Source organism: Hyaloscypha bicolor (assembly GCF_002865645.1).
Source record: "Hyaloscypha bicolor E unplaced genomic scaffold K444scaffold_182, whole genome shotgun sequence".
Classification (NCBI taxonomy): domain Eukaryota; kingdom Fungi; phylum Ascomycota; class Leotiomycetes; order Helotiales; family Hyaloscyphaceae; genus Hyaloscypha; species Hyaloscypha bicolor.
This window is the reverse complement of record NW_020194684.1, coordinates 5462163-5481093: the sequence shown is the minus strand read 5'-3', so window position 1 is coordinate 5481093 and position 18931 is coordinate 5462163. Positions and strand designations below refer to the sequence as shown.

The following is an 18931-nucleotide window of genomic DNA, read 5'->3' as shown; positions in this document are numbered from 1 at the left end:
GTCTGAAAGAGAAGTGTAATTTCCCTGCCCTTTCCAAACCGTGGAAGATGCCAGTATTGAAAACACGCTAGTGAATAGCAGAAGTTGATACAGCCGTGTGCGAGAGTGGTCCCTCATTTTGACAGAGGGGGTTAGATACACCCACCACGGGAATGGCGAAGACTATTCGTGGGAGATGAGGCGAGAACTAGGTTCGCGGACGGCTGGATGTAAGGAAGATTCGAGAGAGAGGTGGGGTACGATTGATTCACAAATGTGGAAGAAGTCTAGTGGTCGAGATCGTGTCGGTCCTCGCTTAACGAACTTGGAAGGAAAAGGGGTCTGTTTACTTAGTGTGGGGCTGGTGCGACCAAGGGCAGACCCTCCCGATAATGCGTGGAAATCGAAAAAGAGTTATTTTCGCAGGGCCTAAAAATCGTAGTCATATGTCAACTCACTTGTGGAGGAATGGAGCAGTCTAGTATGTCTAACATAGTGTGTAAATCTTCAGAAAACCGAGGAGAAAAGTGGGTCGAGGGGTGAAGGGCCTTAGTAAGTCTTCTTACTTGCATTGACGCCATATGTATAAGACGAGAATTTTGGTTAGGAGTAAAACGATTGATGTATAAGACTCGTGGCTTGTGTATTTCCATCTCCTCTCCAAATCTAGATGCAACGCAAACGTTCCTTCTTCCCCTTTCAAAACCAGATGCAAAATAAAAAGGAAGCCCTGACTACCATTAATTCTATCAACATAGTTGCGCGCGCCACCGCCAAACATCTAAATCGCCCTTCGAAAGCCTCTTCTTGAGAACTGATCCCTAGTGCGAGACCATAGGGTTTCCGCAGCCCAGATCGTACCACACATTTGGCACATAGCTGAATTCCATCAAACTGTCTGCTACACTGGCGCCATAGAGCTTGCAGCGTGTTTCCGTTCCTTCCATATCTAGGTCTAGATCAGGGTAGAATTGGTAGGCCATGCAGCCACCTGTGGCAGCATTTGAGCCCTGCAAAAACAACATCATTAGTATCCTCCCAGGGCAGATGGGTTAAAATGGCATGGAACGCACCAAGCAGAACTCGTAGCAGCCCAGGAGAGTGACATGTACGTCGTTGCTATTATCAATGTACTCCGCGATGAAGTAATCGCCATTAGGCAGACCGTGAACGCCGCAATGTCTAGCATTCACATTCGGGGTTCCAGTTGGTATGATGCTGCCCCCTGTTACTGTCGTCGCTAAAGTTGGAGAATCAGTATCATCGCTGTCTCTACACACCCTCATGCGAAGTTTAAATCGACTTACTTGGTGTGATGGTCGCAGATGGGTGTAAGTCTGATGTTCCGCTCGCAACTGAAACCGGAGATGCGGAAACCCAGACGCTTGTCGTTATAGACGATGAGGGAGACTGGGTGCGGTGGCGATGTCTAGTTACGGTTGTGCGGTGTCTGGTGTGATGTTCAGCACTTTTCCCGTGTCAGCAGCCGTAAAATATGAGTGTGATATGCGTGGCAGGGCAATCACCTTGGAGTACTCGTAGAAGTGCCTGCAAGTTCAGAAGATCTTGTTGTTCCAGAAGCGAGTGCTCCAGAGTTCGCTGCTTCAGAAGATGGCGGCGGAGAGGAAGAGGATGTGAAGGAAGCTGCTGCTGAAGATGCCAATCCAGAAGAAACCAATGAGGATGCGGATAGGGCGGAAGATGCCGAATCGGAAGTGGTTGCTGCTGAAGTAATGTTTGCGGTGGAAGATGGAAATCCTTGGCTTGACGTTTGTGTGGTGATAGACGAATTATATCCCATTGGAGTTGAATTATACGACTGGATCGAAGAAGCATATGTCGAGACAGTCACGGAGGTCGTTACTGTGACAGTACTAGTTGTTGCTGAGCAGACTATAGAAGAAGTAAGAGAAATGTGCTGTTTGCGAGTATGGGTACTGCATAGCAAATTAGCACTGCCCTGGTCGTGAAAAGACTCAAGTAAAATCATCCGAAGACACGATTCAGAAAGGTACAAGATATGAGTTAATTCCTCAGGTCGACTTACTGGTGGCGACTGTGATGAGAACGGGACTCTGCTGAATCAGAAGCTGTTAGATCAAAGTATATCGTCGTGTAGGCGGATCCAAAATCAGACGTATCACCACTCTGCAGCGTGATATATTCGGTGGTGTACGCTGCTCCATTTTCAGTCGTGACTACGCCGTCGGTTATCACTGCGCTGTCGACTGCGGTCAAGGAAGAGGCTGCAGCCTCGGTGGAACTTGGGCTGCTATCTCTTTGCGCTTGTCTATGATGATGTCTGCCCTGCTGCGAGTCTCTTAAACTATTCCTGCATTAGAACGTTCCAAATGAATAACTTGAGAAGTTGAAAGTTAAACTTACTTCCACCAGTGGTCCTGCTAGGAAATGTTAGCTTGATCGGCCACGAGAGTGGGAGGCACTGACCGGACTCTTCTCCATTTTTCCCGGAACAGCCATTGCTGAAGTCGACAACAGCGCAACTGCGCCAATCATAGTAACGAGCTGCATATCGAAGGTTGAGCTCAGATGCTGAAGTGGTCGCTGAACTGGATGAAAAAGATGGGGCTGAGCAAAGATATGAATTGCAACTGCAAATGTGCTTAAAAAGCTCGAGAGATGTTTAAATGAGAGTGATGGATGTGCGAGGTATCAAGTATTGGTAGTACTCTCTCCCCGTTTTATACAACCTGTCAATCTTGGTCTCAGGGGGTTCATTCTGGGCGAGGTTCGCAAACGAGGGGAAGCATTGGAAAGGGAGTGAAGCACCCAAATGAAGCAAGGTATGGCTAGTTGACAGACGTCACCAAGAATTTCTATAATTCCATTCGTCATGTATTGATTTATTGGGAGACCCTTGCTCCTTATCTACAACGGGATTTCAATAACCCTCAGCACGCAGTTTACCCTCCGTACTCCGACCAGAATGCCAATGTCTGACGATTGAAAAATGCAGTTGGGTATCGTACTCGATATCGAGAGCAAGGGAATACAGCAACCGGTAATACACCTTGCCCAAAAATAAAGTTTTCTGCCCGCAGTTCGCGCTGCGAATGTAGAGCGTGCCGGCACTGGTCGGCATCGCGCGCAGAAACATGCTCATGGCTCTCCAAGGCGAGCTTGAGATCGAAATCATGGCTGCGCTGATGCCAGAATTTCTGAGCCAGCTATTCTTAGTCAATCCTCCCATATCGTGTCCAGATTCAAGTCACCTCTTCTCTCAGCACCGCACACACTCCACCGCTTCCGCTTGTCTCTGCCAAAGCTTGTAGCTAATGATCTCCCCCGTGGACCAGGCGTGTCGAGATTACCCTTTGTCTTCGAATCCTCTCCGCTCTCCGCTGCGTCCGCATCGGCTTTCAACTGTGCTATACGTTCAGCTTCCTGCTTCAAAGCAGCCTCCTCGGCGTCAGGTGAATCCTCTATTGTCTCGAGTGATGAAATGGAGGGACTTCGAGATCTCGCAGAAGTGGCTAGGAAGATAGAAAGTTAGTTAAATGTGCATTCATCAGGGCTCGTTGGCCGGAAAATTTTGGTGAGGGGTATATTCAGCAGCCAAGTACTTACGGGTTGAGGGCATGGAGGACGATGCATAAGAGCCAGGATAACTGAGAGATCCAGAGTAACTGCTCATGCCCAAGAAAGAGTCGTGGAATCTCGAAGATTGGTAAGAGGGAGAAGAGGTTATGGAAGAAGGAGTGGTTGGAGCTGTGCTGCTAGCCGTACTGGCCGCACTACTATGCTGAACAAGATATCGAAGGGGAGAGGATGGTCTACGTGTTCGCGTGAAGCTGGCAGATGGAGGCAGACCAAGAACTGGCGAACTACTTCGTTCTGGTGCTCTTGGGGCATGCTCTTCTGAAGTGTCATCTGCCTCGCTGATATCCTTCAATCCGCGGTTTGGCAGACCTGGGAATACCTCATCAACTGGTTTCCTTGGTGTTCGGTTTCGAGTCGGAGACCCAAGAGGACTTGAGGGACGTTGATGTGGAGAGGAGAGCAGATGCCCCGATGCGTTGAATCCTGGCATGGACTGAGCCCGCGTCATCGGTGGGGCGAGAGAAGCTGTCGAGGACTTGGATCGGAGATGACCTCGTGAGTATGGGGATGTGTTTCTGGGTCTATACGGTATAGAGGGAGAGGAAGTTACTGGCGAAAGTGGCGAGGAAGGGTTGGGATCCGTGGCTGATCGAAGTGTTGGAGGTTTCTTGTTCTTCAGATCGATGGTTTGATGTTCGTATACTGTAGAATCTTGTAGTTTAAGCCTAGGAACCGGCGACGCCCTGAATTCCTCCATCCTCTCAGTCTCTGGGACGGGCTCCATGCCCGGACAAGTTCTTCTCTTTATCTTGAATAGCGTTCGATCCAACTGTCGAAGGAGAAAGAAACAATCGAAGATTCCACAGCCGCAGCCGCGTTCGTAAAATCAAAGTATCAATGCAACCGCCGGCTTCTGCCTCGAAATTATTCCAGGTTCTTCCCGGCGTCTACGCGTAGGACTCGGCATTCAGCGCAGCCAATGCAAGAAGACGTAAGGGGGAATGTATTCTGTAGGTGCGTGTTATGAGGAGAGCCAGAGGATGCTGAAGATGCTCGAAGCCATCTGTTCCCGGGATCATAGAGGTCGAGAGCGAGGTGGTGCGATGTGAGGATGTTAAGGAGGAAGGGTGACGGAGTTCTGGCCAAGTGCAGAGGAACGGGCTTGATGGAATCAGCCGCCAGGACTTCGCTTCGTGATTCCGGGGTACAGGGCCAGGCTACATCAATTTCAGCCAATTAAAAGCGCATAATGCCTAGCCTGGCCGCAACGCTTTGGCAGCCAGCGACAAGGCCTTCGCGAGCCAGCGCTCTGCACGCCTCCGAGTCCAGCTGGCACATTCACATTACTCAATAGTGGCCTCGGACGACGGAATCTCCAGCCCTCCCCTCCCCCTTCCCCTCTGCCTTCCACTTCCGTCGCAGCAGCATGCGCTTTGGGAATCGAAACAGTCGCTGTGCTGCGCATGTTTGTGATCATTGCACGCCACGGCTGATTGCTTTTCCAGCGTGGTCCAACCGTTTCATGCACGTCGTCCAAGCCTTTGTTTGCACTCATCTGCTCCCGGAGGCAGGCTGGACTGGTGTAACATATCATGCGTCCTCGAAATCCCTCAAGTATCATTTATGCTATGTTTCAATTCTCATACTGCCGAGTGGCCATTACATTTCGGGGCAGCTGTTTGACACCCGTTGATCGAGTATTATTAGGCCGTCAATGCGGCGGCTGCTTGCAGCAGATCTTGAGCTACATATCGGATTCAACGTCGCCCAAGAGGCGTACTCGAAATATGTGTGAGCCTCTTCACGGCTTGGAATCGTTTCTGGGGCGTCAGCTGCCAGGACCAAATAATCTCTCATTCATGCTGAGGATGTAAGAAATTTGAGGGCGGATGGAAATGGCATGAGTGTTCAGGCAGGACCTCATAATTGACATCTTAACACTTAACTAATTATACGCTCTCCCCTCTCCTTATGAAAGGGGGAATGGAAGCAGCGACACACAATTGATTGTGTAAGCAATTGGTCACGAGAAAATGCTCCTATCCGAGCTCAATTTTCTTCTGAGATTGGAGAACAAATGGTGGGATGTATCTGCAGCCTTTGAGGATAACAATGATGCAGTGAAGATCCGAAGGAAAAGGTCCGAAATCTATTCAGTTTTCTTGTGGTGAGCTTGGAACTTGCATGCCGGCCACACAATGAGACTTTGCAAGATTCCAGCTTTCAGGTGTGAAGTCAGCTCCAGGGGCAAACCCAGTGTTCGGCATTAGGTTGAGTTTCATAGGTCCAACCTAGGTAACCTACCCTAGGTTACCTACCTAAAGGATTTATTTAGGTTTAGGTTTGGTGTAGGTCATAGGTTGAACCTATTCAGCCTATCAAAATTTGTATGTAGGTTAACCTACCTACAGCCCTCAAATTAGGTTAGGTTACCTACCTACAAGGGGTGTAGGTTGGGTAGGTCCAACCTAATGCCGAACACTGGGCAAACCTGAGAAGTGTACCTCAAGATTATATTGGGTAAGATTCATAGATCAGACGATACAAGCGATTTCCATACAAATGCCAAGATGCATTTTACTTTTAAAGTCTTTGAAGACATTTTGAGTGGTCAAGAGAACCACTAACTGGACTGACGGGCTCCAGGTAGAAGGTTAAGGACAACAACTGTAAATGTCCAGGTGTGGGTGTTCAAACTTGAAATCTCAACGAGACGTCATTACTTTATACCAAAAAGTCTTCTGGGTGAATTGCAAGATGAATCGCTCTCTGCTGAATTTAATTGTCATGGTTGAGCAAAAAACCTTGTTCACAGAATACGTTCTCATGTGAGGATACCAGTCGTAATATTCGTATCCGCAGGGGTCGCTAGCCGGGAAGAGTTGGTGGAAGTACCCGCGCATCGAAACCGCTAAAGATCACGGAAAAGCTTCACATCATCACACCCATTGTTTGGCAACTCATCAACAGTATCACTCCCTTACGGCGCAGTCAACAGGAACCCGGCACCGGGAAGACGATCAAGTCGTCAAACCCACCGCGAAGAGCCGCTAACACTGCATGCGGCTCCCGATTTCACACATGCGATTCCAGATCCTCCAAATCGCATTGATTGAGGACACCCAACGCACGACGGCATGGGGCCAGTTCGGTCACTGCGACGCACCAACCCGCTCACAATCATAGTGGGTGTGGTGTTGTGTATAGTGATTTTCATCTTCATACTCCAGCCCTCGAATTCGGACCCGCCAGCAAGGAAGGCCGCCGCGGCATCGAATCCTCTATCTCCACCTACATCACCGTTTCGAAAACAGAACGAGCAGGCAAATGGAAAACGAATTCCTCCTCCGGTGGTGCATTACCATATGAACAACCTCACAAGCTCCAGTGATCCTGTTGGGAACCGGGAAACTGTCCTTATCCTGACACCACTCGCCAAATTTTACCAAGAGTATTGGGATAATCTGCTGCGACTATCATATCCCCATGAACTCGTAACACTTGCGTTCATAATACCGAAGAATCGAGAAGGAAATGCTGCCACGGCGGCTCTGCAAGAGCAAATCACCAAGACGCAGAAGTCTGGACCGGAAAAGAAGCGATTTGCAAGTATCATCATCGAGAGACAGGATTTTGAGCCGCCATTGGTTTCACAGACGGAGACGGAGCGGCATAAGATGGAGAACCAGAAGGCGCGACGTGCTGCCATGTCAAGAGCGAGGAATTCCCTTCTGTTCACCACTCTGGGGCCCTCCACCTCGTGGGTTCTGTGGCTGGATGCGGATATCGTGGAGACCCCACCAACTTTAATTCAAGATCTTGCAGCACACAACAAACCGATCATTGTTCCAAACTGTTTCCAGCGATTCACTGATCCCAAGACGAGGAGACGTGCGGAACGACCTTATGATTTCAACAGTTGGCAAGATAGTGAGACGGCACAGAAACTTGCAGAAGGGATGGGTAAAGACGACATTCTGTTGGAAGGGTATGCACAAATGGCTACATATCGAACATTGATGGCATACATGGCAGAAAACAATGGGGACCTGAAGCAGGAGGTTGACCTAGATGGTGTTGGAGGGACAGCGTTGTTGGTTAAGGCAGAGGTGCACCGAGATGGGGCTATGTTTCCACCTTTCCCCTTCTACAACTTGATTGAGACGGAAGGATTTGCGAAGATGGCGAAGAGGCTAGGGTGGAGCTCATTTGGGCTACCGAATTACAAGGTATTTACCCCCATTTTCCACATCCTGAAACCTTGACTAATTTGATATAGGTGTACCATTACAATGAGTGAGATGTCCGGTACACTGCACTCGTATCTTCATATAGATATTGACATCAAGTCAAATGTAGCCGGGTTGATAGATGGACAGAGACAGCACGACAACACCAAAAGTTGTACAAGGCGGTTCATCTTGTATTTATGACGGCGTTTATGGCATTGCATCACATGGACTCTATAATGGTTTGAACTTGTGTATACCATAGATGTGCGGACCACTTGAATTCTTGTTTTATATAGCGGCATAAAACATTATTGCCTTCTGATCATGCTTCACCAAGGAAGAAGCACCTCCTTTGCTGATAATTGTCCACTGTAAAGCCCCCATAGTCTGTATCCTCATTCAATGCAACGCTAGTCGTATAGTCTGGGACTCTGTCCTTCTCCCAGCCATGTAATCCCATTCGGACCTGTTCGCCCGCTTGCTTAAAATATCAATCTAAAAAGCACCCATATAAGTTTCGTCCTATCCATATCCACATCACCCCAATATATCCTCTCACTACCTTCTCACCTCCTTCTCCCCGCCCTCCTCCAAAACCCCCTCAAACCTCTCCTCTCCACACCAGAACCCCACCAAGCCCCTCGCACCAACCAAATCCCCCTGCCGCAACAAACCCGCAACCTCGACTCCAAGCGGACTATCCACGCCTGGCTCCCCCAGTAGTCTCCCCACCGCCTCCAACGCACCCACAACGCCCAGCACAGGGGTCCAATTCTCTTTTAGCACATCGAGACAAATCTCCCCCGTCTCCCACTTCACATTCGGATGGCAGATCTTCGTAACAAAGGTTATCGTGGGTGGAGAGTTCGGGTAGTTTGCGGGGACGGTGATGTTGAGGAGCCAGCGGCCGGAGGAGTAGCCGGTTGATATCGGGAGCGGCGAGCCCGTGAGGATGGCGCGGAGGGAGAGTAGGGAGGAGGGCGAGGGGACGAGGGAGAGGAGGGTCGGGTGCGAGGAGGGGGGGGAGGCGTTGAAGGTTGAGAGCTCGGTGAGCAGGCGTTTAGTGGGTGTGCGGGAGGAGGAGGAGGAGGAGGATGTTGATGAGGTTGGGGAGCGTTTGTTTGGGGCGGACATGGTTTTGAGGTAAGGCTGGGTTGGTCAGGCGTGAAGGATTGTGTTTTGTAAGTCGACTTTAGTGGCCTTTCAGAGGTGCAGGTATTTAGAGTCTGCGATAGCCTTCGAAGTTGTAATATTACCCGACTAAAACTCTATCTACTTCTCAATACTTCTTTATTTATATTCTTATTTAATTTAATAAATTTTAATAGTATCCTATATTTATTATATATATTAAGAGTTAATTTGTCTTATTCATATTGTCTCCATGAAGCCAATTACTAACACCTAGCACGCTTGGTACGGCGGAAAACCCCAAAGCCTAACATGTTGCCTTGGCGTGTACGCAGGTGCAGGCCTGACGTTTGTTATACCGCCTTTGCAGGGGGGTGCGCTGAAGTGCCCCCGTAGCATACGCTACAACCGAATTTTGCTTGGCAGAATCCAAGGCGGTGTGACAAACATTAGGGCCTGCACCTGCGTATGGCTTCTGAGCCTGGGCATTGGAAGGATGATCTATAACCTCCTCAAGAGCCCTCGCAACTATAAGAAGACTCAAACTCAAAGCGATATCGAGCAATCGGGTGCACCGTCCAAATATTACGGCGGATGCGACCTTCCCTTCTGGGTCATCGCCGCAACTTGGTTCTTCGACCACTTTCTCCGTGCCATTCCACTCATTTGCTGCAACTTCCGTATGCAATTCAGCAAACAAATGCTCCAGAGCACAACAAGCTGTGGCCACGTACCACGAGGACTTCGAAATCATCAGGCTTGAAGTCAGGGCTGTATCGCCTCTTGTTAACCCAGCTCTAGGACAGTTCTACTTCTTGTACCAGCCGCTTTCATGATGAGGCTACGAAAACCATCCTTTTAGCCTTGGAATGACGAATCTTCCGTTGCTCCAAGCAAAGGGCCAGTTGAGTTAGTACCGAGTAAGGGCGATAGATAAAAAGAACTATCTACCCACATTGCATCAACATCCTCAATTCCCTTGGAAAATGCGTCTTCCAACCCAGCAACCTCCCAACTCCTACCCCGCCCAGTCCCACTCTTTCCTTCTGGATTCGACCTTGTGATGGCTGGACCCGCTGCATTCGCGACAGCTGTAAGAAGTCTAATAGCGTCTTTATATGAACCTTCTTATTCGAAGGTCCTTACGGTCGCTCTGCACCCTTATATGCCTATTGGCGGGACTGGTATTTCGCGTGCGGTGTCATATATTTTGGATCACATATCCCACACACAAACTGGCAGTAGGACTCGACAAGAAAAATTAGCATAAGATTTGTCTGGGCCGACAGTCACAGAACAATTTTCGAGAATATTTGTGGTCGTGAACTTGCGCCGGCAATGAGGAGAGAGGATTTCGAAGCGAACTTTTTCTGCACTAGCCCTTCATCACCTTATACCAGCAGCAAGGAATCTGTTTCACAAGTTGATTCGACTAGCACCACCATGACAGTGCACGCTGGATGTCCGGATATCAAGTCGTTGGTAGCGGAAGCGGCGGGGGATGCTTCGGCGAGTGAGGCTGTGCGTTTTCGCTTGTGGGCTGGCAAATATGGCTAATGATGCAATGAAAGCTGGTTCTCGCATCGAGCATTTTGAGGCTTATGGGTGGTGATCACGGCTCTATTACGAATGGCAATATTTGGGCATTAAGGGGTGGATTCGGTTCTTCATATATGGCCTGAGCCGTCCCGTTCTTCTTAGATGAATTCATAGATATGCCGCTACGATCACCCGGAACGGTGTTGGCTGCTCAGATTGCTACAGATAATGATTACTTTCTTTTAAATACATCTTCATATTTCCTAAGTAGGATAAATGTAAAAGGTACAGACTTTGCAGATGAGAAAATAGGCATCCTGATAAAACCAAAATAAGTGTAACTACTATTGGGGAAAAGCGTTTAATCGATGAATTGGTCAATTCCTATCGTCCTTCGTATGGGGCCCGCAATTTGCCAAATTGGAGGTGGAATTGGCCAATTTGATAGAACCTAATTCGCGAACAGCGAGAACCAGATCTCGGATCGAAATTCTTGCCATGTTCCGAAATGCCTTTTGGCCACCTTGGAGCAGAACCCGACTCAAGCTTTCGTGACAAGTAAAAACAATTCTTACGTACAAAAGGTACAACTTGTGCCCATTCTGATGAATATTGGCTGATACATAGGGAACCGCGTCTCGAATCGCATGTTGGGGATGGTTTCGCTTACAGTAGGGGGCCGAGATGGCCGGTGGGGGTGCGTGCTCAGTCTTGATACTTTGATTGGACAACGTGGACGACATCTCTCGAGGTGAAATCTGCGGTACAATGCAGTAGTGTTTTGCCGGCTTCATTCTTCGCCCATTTCTAATGTTCACAATCATCATATACCTGAACAAGAAGTGCTGTGTTGTACTGCAAAGTTCTTGACTATAGACTTGGCGTTGGCTGCCGCCGCATTGCTACAATGACGTCGGACTACTACTGGTACAGATTCATGCAACAATGACTACTACCACCACCACCTCCGTCGCCGCCACCATCACAAATGACTGTTACTGTGGCCGAGGCGGGGCTGTCGCCAGGTTTGAGTCTTTGATTCAGCCTTCGATGTTTTTGAACTGTTGAGTGAGCAAGTCGATAGCGCTGATGTGCCGTCTGCGCTCTAGCAGTCACATCGATGGCCACCGACCCACGGATTGAGAAAGAACTTGATATCACCCTTAAAGTGCATGGTGGGGCCGTTTTCTACACCAATGGTGATGGTGGCGGAGTGTCCGGGAGATGATAACGCCCACGCCTAACTTCTCCGAACAGCCTTCAGGATCTTGGAATATTATGAGTTTCTTCATGGCCAGTGGATTCGGCAGGTTCGGCAGGACTGACGGGTCCGGCATATTCGGCATGAATTCGAGGATTATGAGCGAGGAAGAGCTGGTGGATGCGCGTTTCCGTTTAATGATAGTTTGCAGAGGTAGGGCCAGCCGGATCCGGTTTCGGATTTTTCTCATAACAGACAGAGTGCTTCTTACATCCTCAATCGCAGAGAAGAGGTGGCGTGCGAACAGGCCCTGGGCCCAGGCGGGAGATAATGGAAAAGCATACTGTCTGCGTGAGCCCGGATCCTCATCTGCCTTGGCCCTTGCCTTGCCCTGTGGTCTTGGCTAATATATGTCAAAGGCAAGCATCTACTTTTCAAATTCTAAGTTTCTCTTTTGCACAGTAATCTAAAGTATGCATGTCAGCGTACCAATTTTTTGTGGGAGTTCCACACCTGGCCCGTTGTGCTCCGGGCCAGTCCCTCCATTTGCATCCTGGTTACGAAGTATGCAAGAGGAGATTTGTCGAAACATCACCTCAGCTTGCCTGCATACATTAGCCTGTCCAGGTCTGCTATAAGTAAATAGTCAATTGTCCCCTACATGATTCTCTTCGTCATCTAGCTTCCCTCGCAGCGCCTCTCAACAAAGCGACAGGGTAATAAGGCAAGGCTCCATCGCTCGAGTGCAAGAGCAAGACCGACAAGATGGCTCTCCAACACCATCACCACCATGATCCAACCAACCAAGGCATGTTCAGTGCTCCTCATGATCCGGAAACCAGCGATGACCATGCCATCGTCGGCCCCCCACTGCAGAGCGACGAGGCCAAAGTCTTGAAGAGCTTGATCTATCCCGACGACACCTACACCTCCGAGGGAACATATTGGGCAGACCTCCCATTTGGCAAACAATTGGCCTTTAATGCTAAGGTCGACAGGGCTGAAGCTGCGAAGGAATTGCGATCCACCGGATATATGATCAAAGAGGATCCCCTGAGCCCAGTTGCTTGGTACTTCAAGAATGCAGTTCTGCCAGGTGCTGGGTTGGGCCTCGAAGGGTATGTTTCGCATTTATACTACCGTTACCACAGCTGACATTTCTAAGTTACGTTCTTTTCTCCATCGGAAACGTGACACCTCTTTTCGCTGCGGTATGGCCTAGTTGCTGGAAAAACTACACAGTATGTACAAAGACATGGGTCGATGCAATCTCATACCTCGAGATTTCCGGCATTATCGTTGGTCAAATCATCGTCGGATTTCTTGGTGATGGGTGAGTGGAGCGGCTCGATTCATAAACCTTGAAAGCTAATGTCTAAAAGAATCGGTCGTCGTTGGGGTCTGATCCAGGATGCCATTGTCATGTTCATCGGCCTGCTCATGCTCGTAGCTTCCTGGGGTACTAGTTTGAATGGCTGGGTTATTTGTTACGCCTGGGCTTTATTCTTCTATGGTATTGGCGTAGGAGGAGAATATCCTATGACCGCTACTGCTGCTATGGAGAATGCCACTGGATCTGGGAAGGTCTCTACCAAAGAAGATCGTCTTCATCGTGGCCGCAAGGTCACTATGGCATTCTTGATGCAAGGTTGGGGTCAATTCTTTAACCAGTCGCTTCTTATCGTTCTGCTCCTCATCTTCCATCACGGAAGTGGAAATCCACCATACTCAGCTGTTGCGGCTCAATGGATATTCCGTGTCTCCTTTGCCATCCCGGCTCTTGGTACACTTTGGCTGGTCTACTACCGGTAGGTTTGATTCGTTACCTCATCTGACATGCGCTGACTTTTGGCAGTTATTACAAGATGCCACTTGCATCCAAAACCCTCAATGCCGTCAAGAAGAAGGCACGTGTTACCGGTTACGACGTTCAATCCTTGAACTTGACCTGCAAACACTTTGGTGGCCGTTTGATTGCGACCGCTGGAGCCTGGTACGCTAATGATGTCTTCTTCTACGGCAATAAACTGTTCCAAAGCCAATTTATAGCCGTTATCTCCCCCGGCAACAAATCAGTCATGACCGGCTGGCTATGGAACTTGGTCAATGTTGGCGTGTCTCTTTGCGGCTACTACCTCGCTTCGTTCCTCATCGATAACAAATTCATTGGACGAAAGAGGTTGCAGCAACTTGGCTTCCTAATGGACTTCGTCCTTTTCGTCGTTCCAGGCTGGGACTACTCTTACTATACCACGAAGGCTCACATTGGTGCTTTCCAGACCATGTACTTTTTGTCATCCTTCTTCAACCAATTTGGACCCAATAGTACCACTTTCCTCGTCGCCGCTGAGGTCTACCCTACACCCGTTCGTGCCACCGCTCATGGCGTCTCTGCCGCAGCCGGGAAATTGGGAGCACTTACGGCAGCAATCGTATTTACCTATACCGATATCGTAGAAAAATTCCATTTCGTTCCGTGGTTTGGACTAGCCGGTATGATCGTTACCTTCATCTTCCTCCCCGATACCACCGGTCTCGATCTCAAGGAGCAAGAACGGCGATTCGAATATATCCGCGCAGGACGCGAACAAGAGTACCACGGCATCGCCGTCCACCCTCACCATCTTTCTGTCTGGGAACGTTTTCGTGGCGCGGGCAAGTCCTATAACCCTGAACTTGACTACATAGACAAGGTCAAGGATATACGCGAGGAATGGACCAACAGACAAGCTGAGAAGGTTGCATCAGACGATCTTATTGTATTTGATGACGAATATCCTTCAGAAATTCATGAGTACTTTGTTAGGACGTCTAGTGTGCCGGTTGTTCAGAAGAAGAACACTCCGCTAGGCGGTGGAGTAGATAGCGACGAGACTGGCAACGAGACTGGCAATGAGAAGAATGAGAAGGCTAATCGTTAGAGTATACTCTCGTAAGGTCTTTAGTTAGGTTAGTTTAGGTCTTACTTAGGTTTTGGTATTCTTACGTCTAGGGCGTGCGACGCTTTCAAAATCGCTCGAAAATTGCCCACAAACACCGCGGGGGGGGGGGGGGGGGGGGGGGGGGGGTTAGCGCGTTCTTCATCTTGCCTCCTTCGAGCGCAGCGAGGCCTGGGGGTTTGGGCGCCTGCTCCCCTGATGGACAGGAAACAATAGATTTCCAGTGACGCTACGCGAGCAAGAAGAGGGGATTCCCACATGACGCTCCACTGGCCCTCCGAGGGCCACTGCTTTGGAGGCGGGCCTTGGAATTCGCTCTTGACCTTGCCTCCATGACGGCCTGGGGCCTGCCCCGAATGAAAGACGGCAAAGTGCTCGCTGCGCGGAGGGCTATGCTTCCTTATTAGCCCTCTTTTATTTCCCCCTAAGGCAGAAAGCTAGACATATACACCTTGTTCTAATTTCAAGGGAAAAGGTGATGTTCAAATAGTTTATGTATTCATTATTCGCATCAGCACGGTTAGTGCGAGCGTCTCGATGTAGCCTATTGACTCGGTGCCCAATTTCATCCCCTCCCACTCCATTGAAGACCACAGGATCGAGAACCATATAGCGCCAAGCCCGTGAATGCCCATGTTCCCTATTCATCTCATCCGTATCGAAGTGGAAATGCTCGTCCTCCCCCGTCGGGTCAGAGCATGCAATGCAATGCAATAGCAAACACACAAACGCTAAATCTCCATGCTGAGCAATCCGTCCATCCTATCATTAGATGCGACCTCTCGAAATGCACCAAATCCCATCTAGAAAACAACGATCTTTCCAAATCAGGATAGTTTCAAGGTAACTGCAGGAGCGTATCACGTTTCAGCTTTTGTCTGCTAATGCTGATGAATTCGCTGAAGTACCGCAGCAATGAAGAAACGCAAAACGTAAGCTGAGCTCGAGGTTGGTGTGCCCATGTAGAAAGAAAATATACACATAACATCCATTTGTTCATCATCAAGTACATCAACATGATATTGGGTAATCTGCTCCCCGTTTTGTTCTTGGTCCTCGCCAGTCAGGCAAAGCAAAAGTCGGTAGTCTCAAGTCTAGCGTCGTTCGCAATGTTGAATGAAGGTGTTTAATTCGACCCCTTCGGCTTCCAGAATTGCATCATCCGGCTGAGTCGCTTGCTCTTACTGCCCTTGTCCTTCTTATCGACACCACTTGAACTTTCAGGACGAGACTCGATCGAAAGCTTACTCCTCTCTCCGTGAGAACTGCTGATCAGACGTGACAAGCTCGCCATGCTTGATCGTTTGCGAGTCACAGCCGCCGAGGAAAGGGAGGCCGAGCGTTGGCCGTCGCGGAATTGAGGGTAATTTGCACCTTGCTGAAATACGCTCTCTCTTGTCATCGTAGAATTGCTGCTTGTTAGAGATGGGACTTCATCAACTGACATGCGGAGCTCCGGACCAGGTTCTCCCATCAAAAGAGATTGGAATCCGTTCTCATCTGTGATGGACGAGGGAGCTGTAGAGATACACTGAGCATCGTACGAGAACGGCGACCGAGGTGAGGGGAAAGAAGATTGAGTGGTAGATCGAGGACTTGTCGGAGTGGGATATGGCGGTTGTAGAGAGAATGGCTGGATTTCAACAGGCGCTAGATCCTTTCCAGGCCGAGGCCGAAACGGAGGGGTTGCAGTGGAGTCCGAGGATTGAGCTCTAGACTCAGGCCTGGAAGGAACAGCATCGTCGACTATTTCTACTGGATTGGGTGATTCCTCTTGGATTGGCTCGTCCATCAGCGAAGTTGCCGAGTGGACAGACTTTGTTGAGCTCATCTGGCGGCGATCACCTTCGCTCAAACCCGAGCCTTTCCGCTTAACTCCTCGTTGGAAGCTCACTTCATCAAAGTCCATGACTTTCCCAGTATCCATGCCCTCAGAATCCACGACCTTGATGTCAATCCCTAAACCAGTCTCACTATCATCATCACGCTCGGGTGCCTTGCTAGTCGACTCCCGATCTGAAGAGGCCTTTGCATCTTCCCATTCCTCATCTTCGTCTTCTTCAAATACATCAGCCATTGTAGAACTACTTCCGAGGCGATGAAGGCCGAATCTGGGATTCTCGAATTCCGGTGCACTCTCTGTACGTCTATGATAATGCATGCCAGGTCCTGTAAAACCACCAAGGCCTGCCGCGCTGTGCATGGCTCTCTTTCTTGTGCCACCTCGTTGTGAATTATCCCAATCAGATCCAAAACTTGACGGGGTATTGAACGGGCCGAGAGCTGCGTCGAGATCGATAATTGGACTCATCGATTCTTCCTCCTGGGGAGGTAGCTTTCTTGGCTTCCAGGTTGTAAAATCGGTTTGAATCTCGGGTTTCGAGGGGGCTGGTTGTTCATTATTATTGAAGTCAAAATCTACGTTCTCGTTCATTGGTGTGTAGGCTCTCAGAGGAGGTGTGGGTGATCGTCTGCTCATCTTCTTCTGGCTCCGTTGTCGAGATTTGCGAGACAGGATTGAGCCCGCCCATGAGCGAACCTTCTTTTGTTTCTTGCTTGGTTTTCTCGATATGGAGGATCTCCTCGAGGATTGCTCAGTGGATGGAATCGGTATGTCGGGTGAGGCGAGGCCTGGAGAAGATGCAGCTGTCTCGGTCTTCTTTTCCTTCATCGAGCTTGAGGCGGATGCCGGTCTGGATCTCGGTGACGATTCGCCAGATTTTGGTTCGCCGAAGAAGGCCCACTTTCTCGCCGATCTGGGGGTAGATGGAGCAACAATAGAGGCAGTCGCACTCTCCATTAGCAGAGGTAGAGATCCACGACGCTTCAACGAGTCTGGCGTTCTTGAGGCTTGGTTGTCAGCGGTCTTCGGCCGTGCGTCTTGTCTAGCTCTCGTCTCTTTTGACGGAGGTGAACCAGCTGAAATGATGCTAGAAATTGAACCAGAAACACTGTGACCCGGGCCCCGGACAGTACTTGAGGAATCGCTGCTGACGAGGGAGAGTGGTCGAGGGATGATTTGCACTACTTCATTGAACCCCACGCGTGAATTCTTGAATGATTTGAAAGGCTCATTGGTTATTGTTTCCGGCTCTGGATTTGAAGACTCTACGGTCGAGTGCTGGAGACTTGGGAAAGGCTGGGATTGATAATCGAGAATGCCTGATGGACTTGTAGGGGCAGAACCACCTATTTGTATACTCTGTGTCGGTTTTAAAATCATGCTCAAATCGTGCGAGGACAAGGCTTGCGACCTTCTGTGGGCATGGCCTCGACGACCGGGTGGAGGAGGTAGGTGTCCTTGGGACTTTGTTGGGGAGGCAGAAAGTAATTGCCCAGTACCGGTTTCGCCATCTCCGCCAATGAATTCACTTGTTCCCCTCTTGTGTCGATTCGGGATGTCCCTCGAATGAGGAGAGAGTGGTGGAGACTGCATGCCAAATGAGAAGTCAGGGAGTTTGCTGCTTTCACCATGAGAACTGCTCGATCTCTCGTTAAGACCAGCTCTAACTTCGACGGCGGATAGAGGTCTGCGTCCGGTAGCCCTAGAACATGACGCTGGAGCCGAAGAAGTTGAAGGCGATGATGGCACTCTCGAGGGAAATACGAAGCTGGGGAGCGGTGCAGGACCTTGGGGAGATGTCTGACCGGCAATCATGGGGGATGTTTGGGACATGTCTTCATCACCTCTGGTCCGAAATGTACCATTCGCAAGGCTTATTTGCTGTGCGGTGAACGACATCGCAGACGTCGAAGCCATGGTGTCGACGCCGCAAGGCGACCAGATATCACACGAGGCGGCTAAATGAATGGCATGAAGGATCTCGACCGATTGAGGATTCGGTTCGTGGGAATTGATCGAGGCCCGATCTTCGGGGCTCGTCGCAAGATGTAATTTTCCGGCGGCATGCAGACTTTAAAAGTGAACTCGTCGACACCAACAACAAACTGAAGGCAGATTCATTAGCATGAGTCCCTCCGACGACGGCGATAATAACGGATGACGAGTCATAACCATACTTCCCCACTGACGTACCTGGTAGGGTTCTCGAAGATCTCTCAGGAGTGAGTTGGGTGAATAAGATTGCAATGGGCCCCTGGACGATCGAGGGATTCGGGATGTAAAGGAGTGTGAGAAGCTGAAAGGAGCGGACGGCGACGATGATAGAGAGACCTCTTTGGATCTTCTAACAAGGTCTGCCAGAATCGGTGGAGAGAGTGGTGCTTGGGATTGTTTGGCCTTGGTTGCGAGAAGGAAACGAAGAGGTTGCTGCGAGGTGAAGCCGCCAAATCGATCGCTTGACGCTAGCGCCCCTGTAGCCTGTAAATAATCAAAGCGAGAAACAGAG

At 49.6% G+C, this 18931-nt stretch overlaps 7 protein-coding genes across 7 annotated transcripts; 2 read left to right on the top strand and 5 right to left on the bottom strand.

Moving 5' to 3' along the window:
• Positions 1 to 591: 591 nt before the first annotated feature.
• K444DRAFT_669699 (uncharacterized protein) lies at positions 592 to 2460 on the bottom strand (the record flags this gene model as incomplete). Its single annotated transcript, XM_024887550.1, has 7 exons — positions 592 to 989; positions 1053 to 1219; positions 1287 to 1447; positions 1506 to 1916; positions 2027 to 2305; positions 2365 to 2381; positions 2428 to 2460. The coding sequence occupies 7 exons, from the start codon at positions 2458 to 2460 to the stop codon at positions 801 to 803; spliced, it is 1257 nt and encodes a 418-aa protein (XP_024728941.1). The 3' UTR covers positions 592 to 800.
• A 327-nt stretch (positions 2461 to 2787) lies between these two features.
• K444DRAFT_574974 (uncharacterized protein) lies at positions 2788 to 4677 on the bottom strand. The gene is made up of 2 exons (XM_024877460.1): positions 3568 to 4677; positions 2788 to 3473 (listed from the first exon to the last, which is right to left on the bottom strand). Exons 1-2 carry the CDS (start codon positions 4322 to 4324, stop codon positions 3178 to 3180), a joined length of 1053 nt encoding a protein of 350 aa, XP_024728940.1. The 5' UTR covers positions 4325 to 4677; the 3' UTR covers positions 2788 to 3177.
• A 2000-nt stretch (positions 4678 to 6677) lies between these two features.
• On the top strand, positions 6678 to 7840 carry K444DRAFT_647952 (glycosyltransferase family 62 protein; the record flags this gene model as incomplete). Its single annotated transcript, XM_024885410.1, has 2 exons — positions 6678 to 7769; positions 7820 to 7840. The coding sequence occupies 2 exons, from the start codon at positions 6678 to 6680 to the stop codon at positions 7838 to 7840; spliced, it is 1113 nt and encodes a 370-aa protein (XP_024728939.1).
• Positions 7841 to 8094: 254 nt separating this feature from the next.
• On the bottom strand, positions 8095 to 8906 carry K444DRAFT_637257 (UBC-like protein; the record flags this gene model as incomplete). The annotated part of the gene is made up of 2 exons (XM_024884099.1): positions 8095 to 8253; positions 8343 to 8906. The coding sequence occupies 2 exons, from the start codon at positions 8904 to 8906 to the stop codon at positions 8095 to 8097; spliced, it is 723 nt and encodes a 240-aa protein (XP_024728938.1).
• A 2335-nt stretch (positions 8907 to 11241) lies between these two features.
• On the bottom strand, positions 11242 to 12195 carry K444DRAFT_669696 (uncharacterized protein; the record flags this gene model as incomplete). The annotated part of the gene is made up of 2 exons (XM_024887549.1): positions 11242 to 12046; positions 12133 to 12195. 2 exons carry the CDS (start codon positions 12193 to 12195, stop codon positions 11606 to 11608), a joined length of 504 nt encoding a protein of 167 aa, XP_024728937.1. The 3' UTR covers positions 11242 to 11605.
• A 213-nt stretch (positions 12196 to 12408) lies between these two features.
• Positions 12409 to 14564, top strand: K444DRAFT_545086 (putative inorganic phosphate transporter C8E4.01c; the record flags this gene model as incomplete). Its single annotated transcript, XM_024876110.1, has 4 exons — positions 12409 to 12761; positions 12809 to 12976; positions 13026 to 13451; positions 13499 to 14564. 4 exons carry the CDS (start codon positions 12409 to 12411, stop codon positions 14562 to 14564), a joined length of 2013 nt encoding a protein of 670 aa, XP_024728936.1.
• Positions 14565 to 15708: 1144 nt separating this feature from the next.
• K444DRAFT_647949 (uncharacterized protein) lies at positions 15709 to 18018 on the bottom strand (the record flags this gene model as incomplete). Its single annotated transcript, XM_024885409.1, has 2 exons — positions 15709 to 17690; positions 17784 to 18018. 2 exons carry the CDS (start codon positions 18016 to 18018, stop codon positions 15709 to 15711), a joined length of 2217 nt encoding a protein of 738 aa, XP_024728935.1.
• Positions 18019 to 18931: the final 913 nt, after the last annotated feature.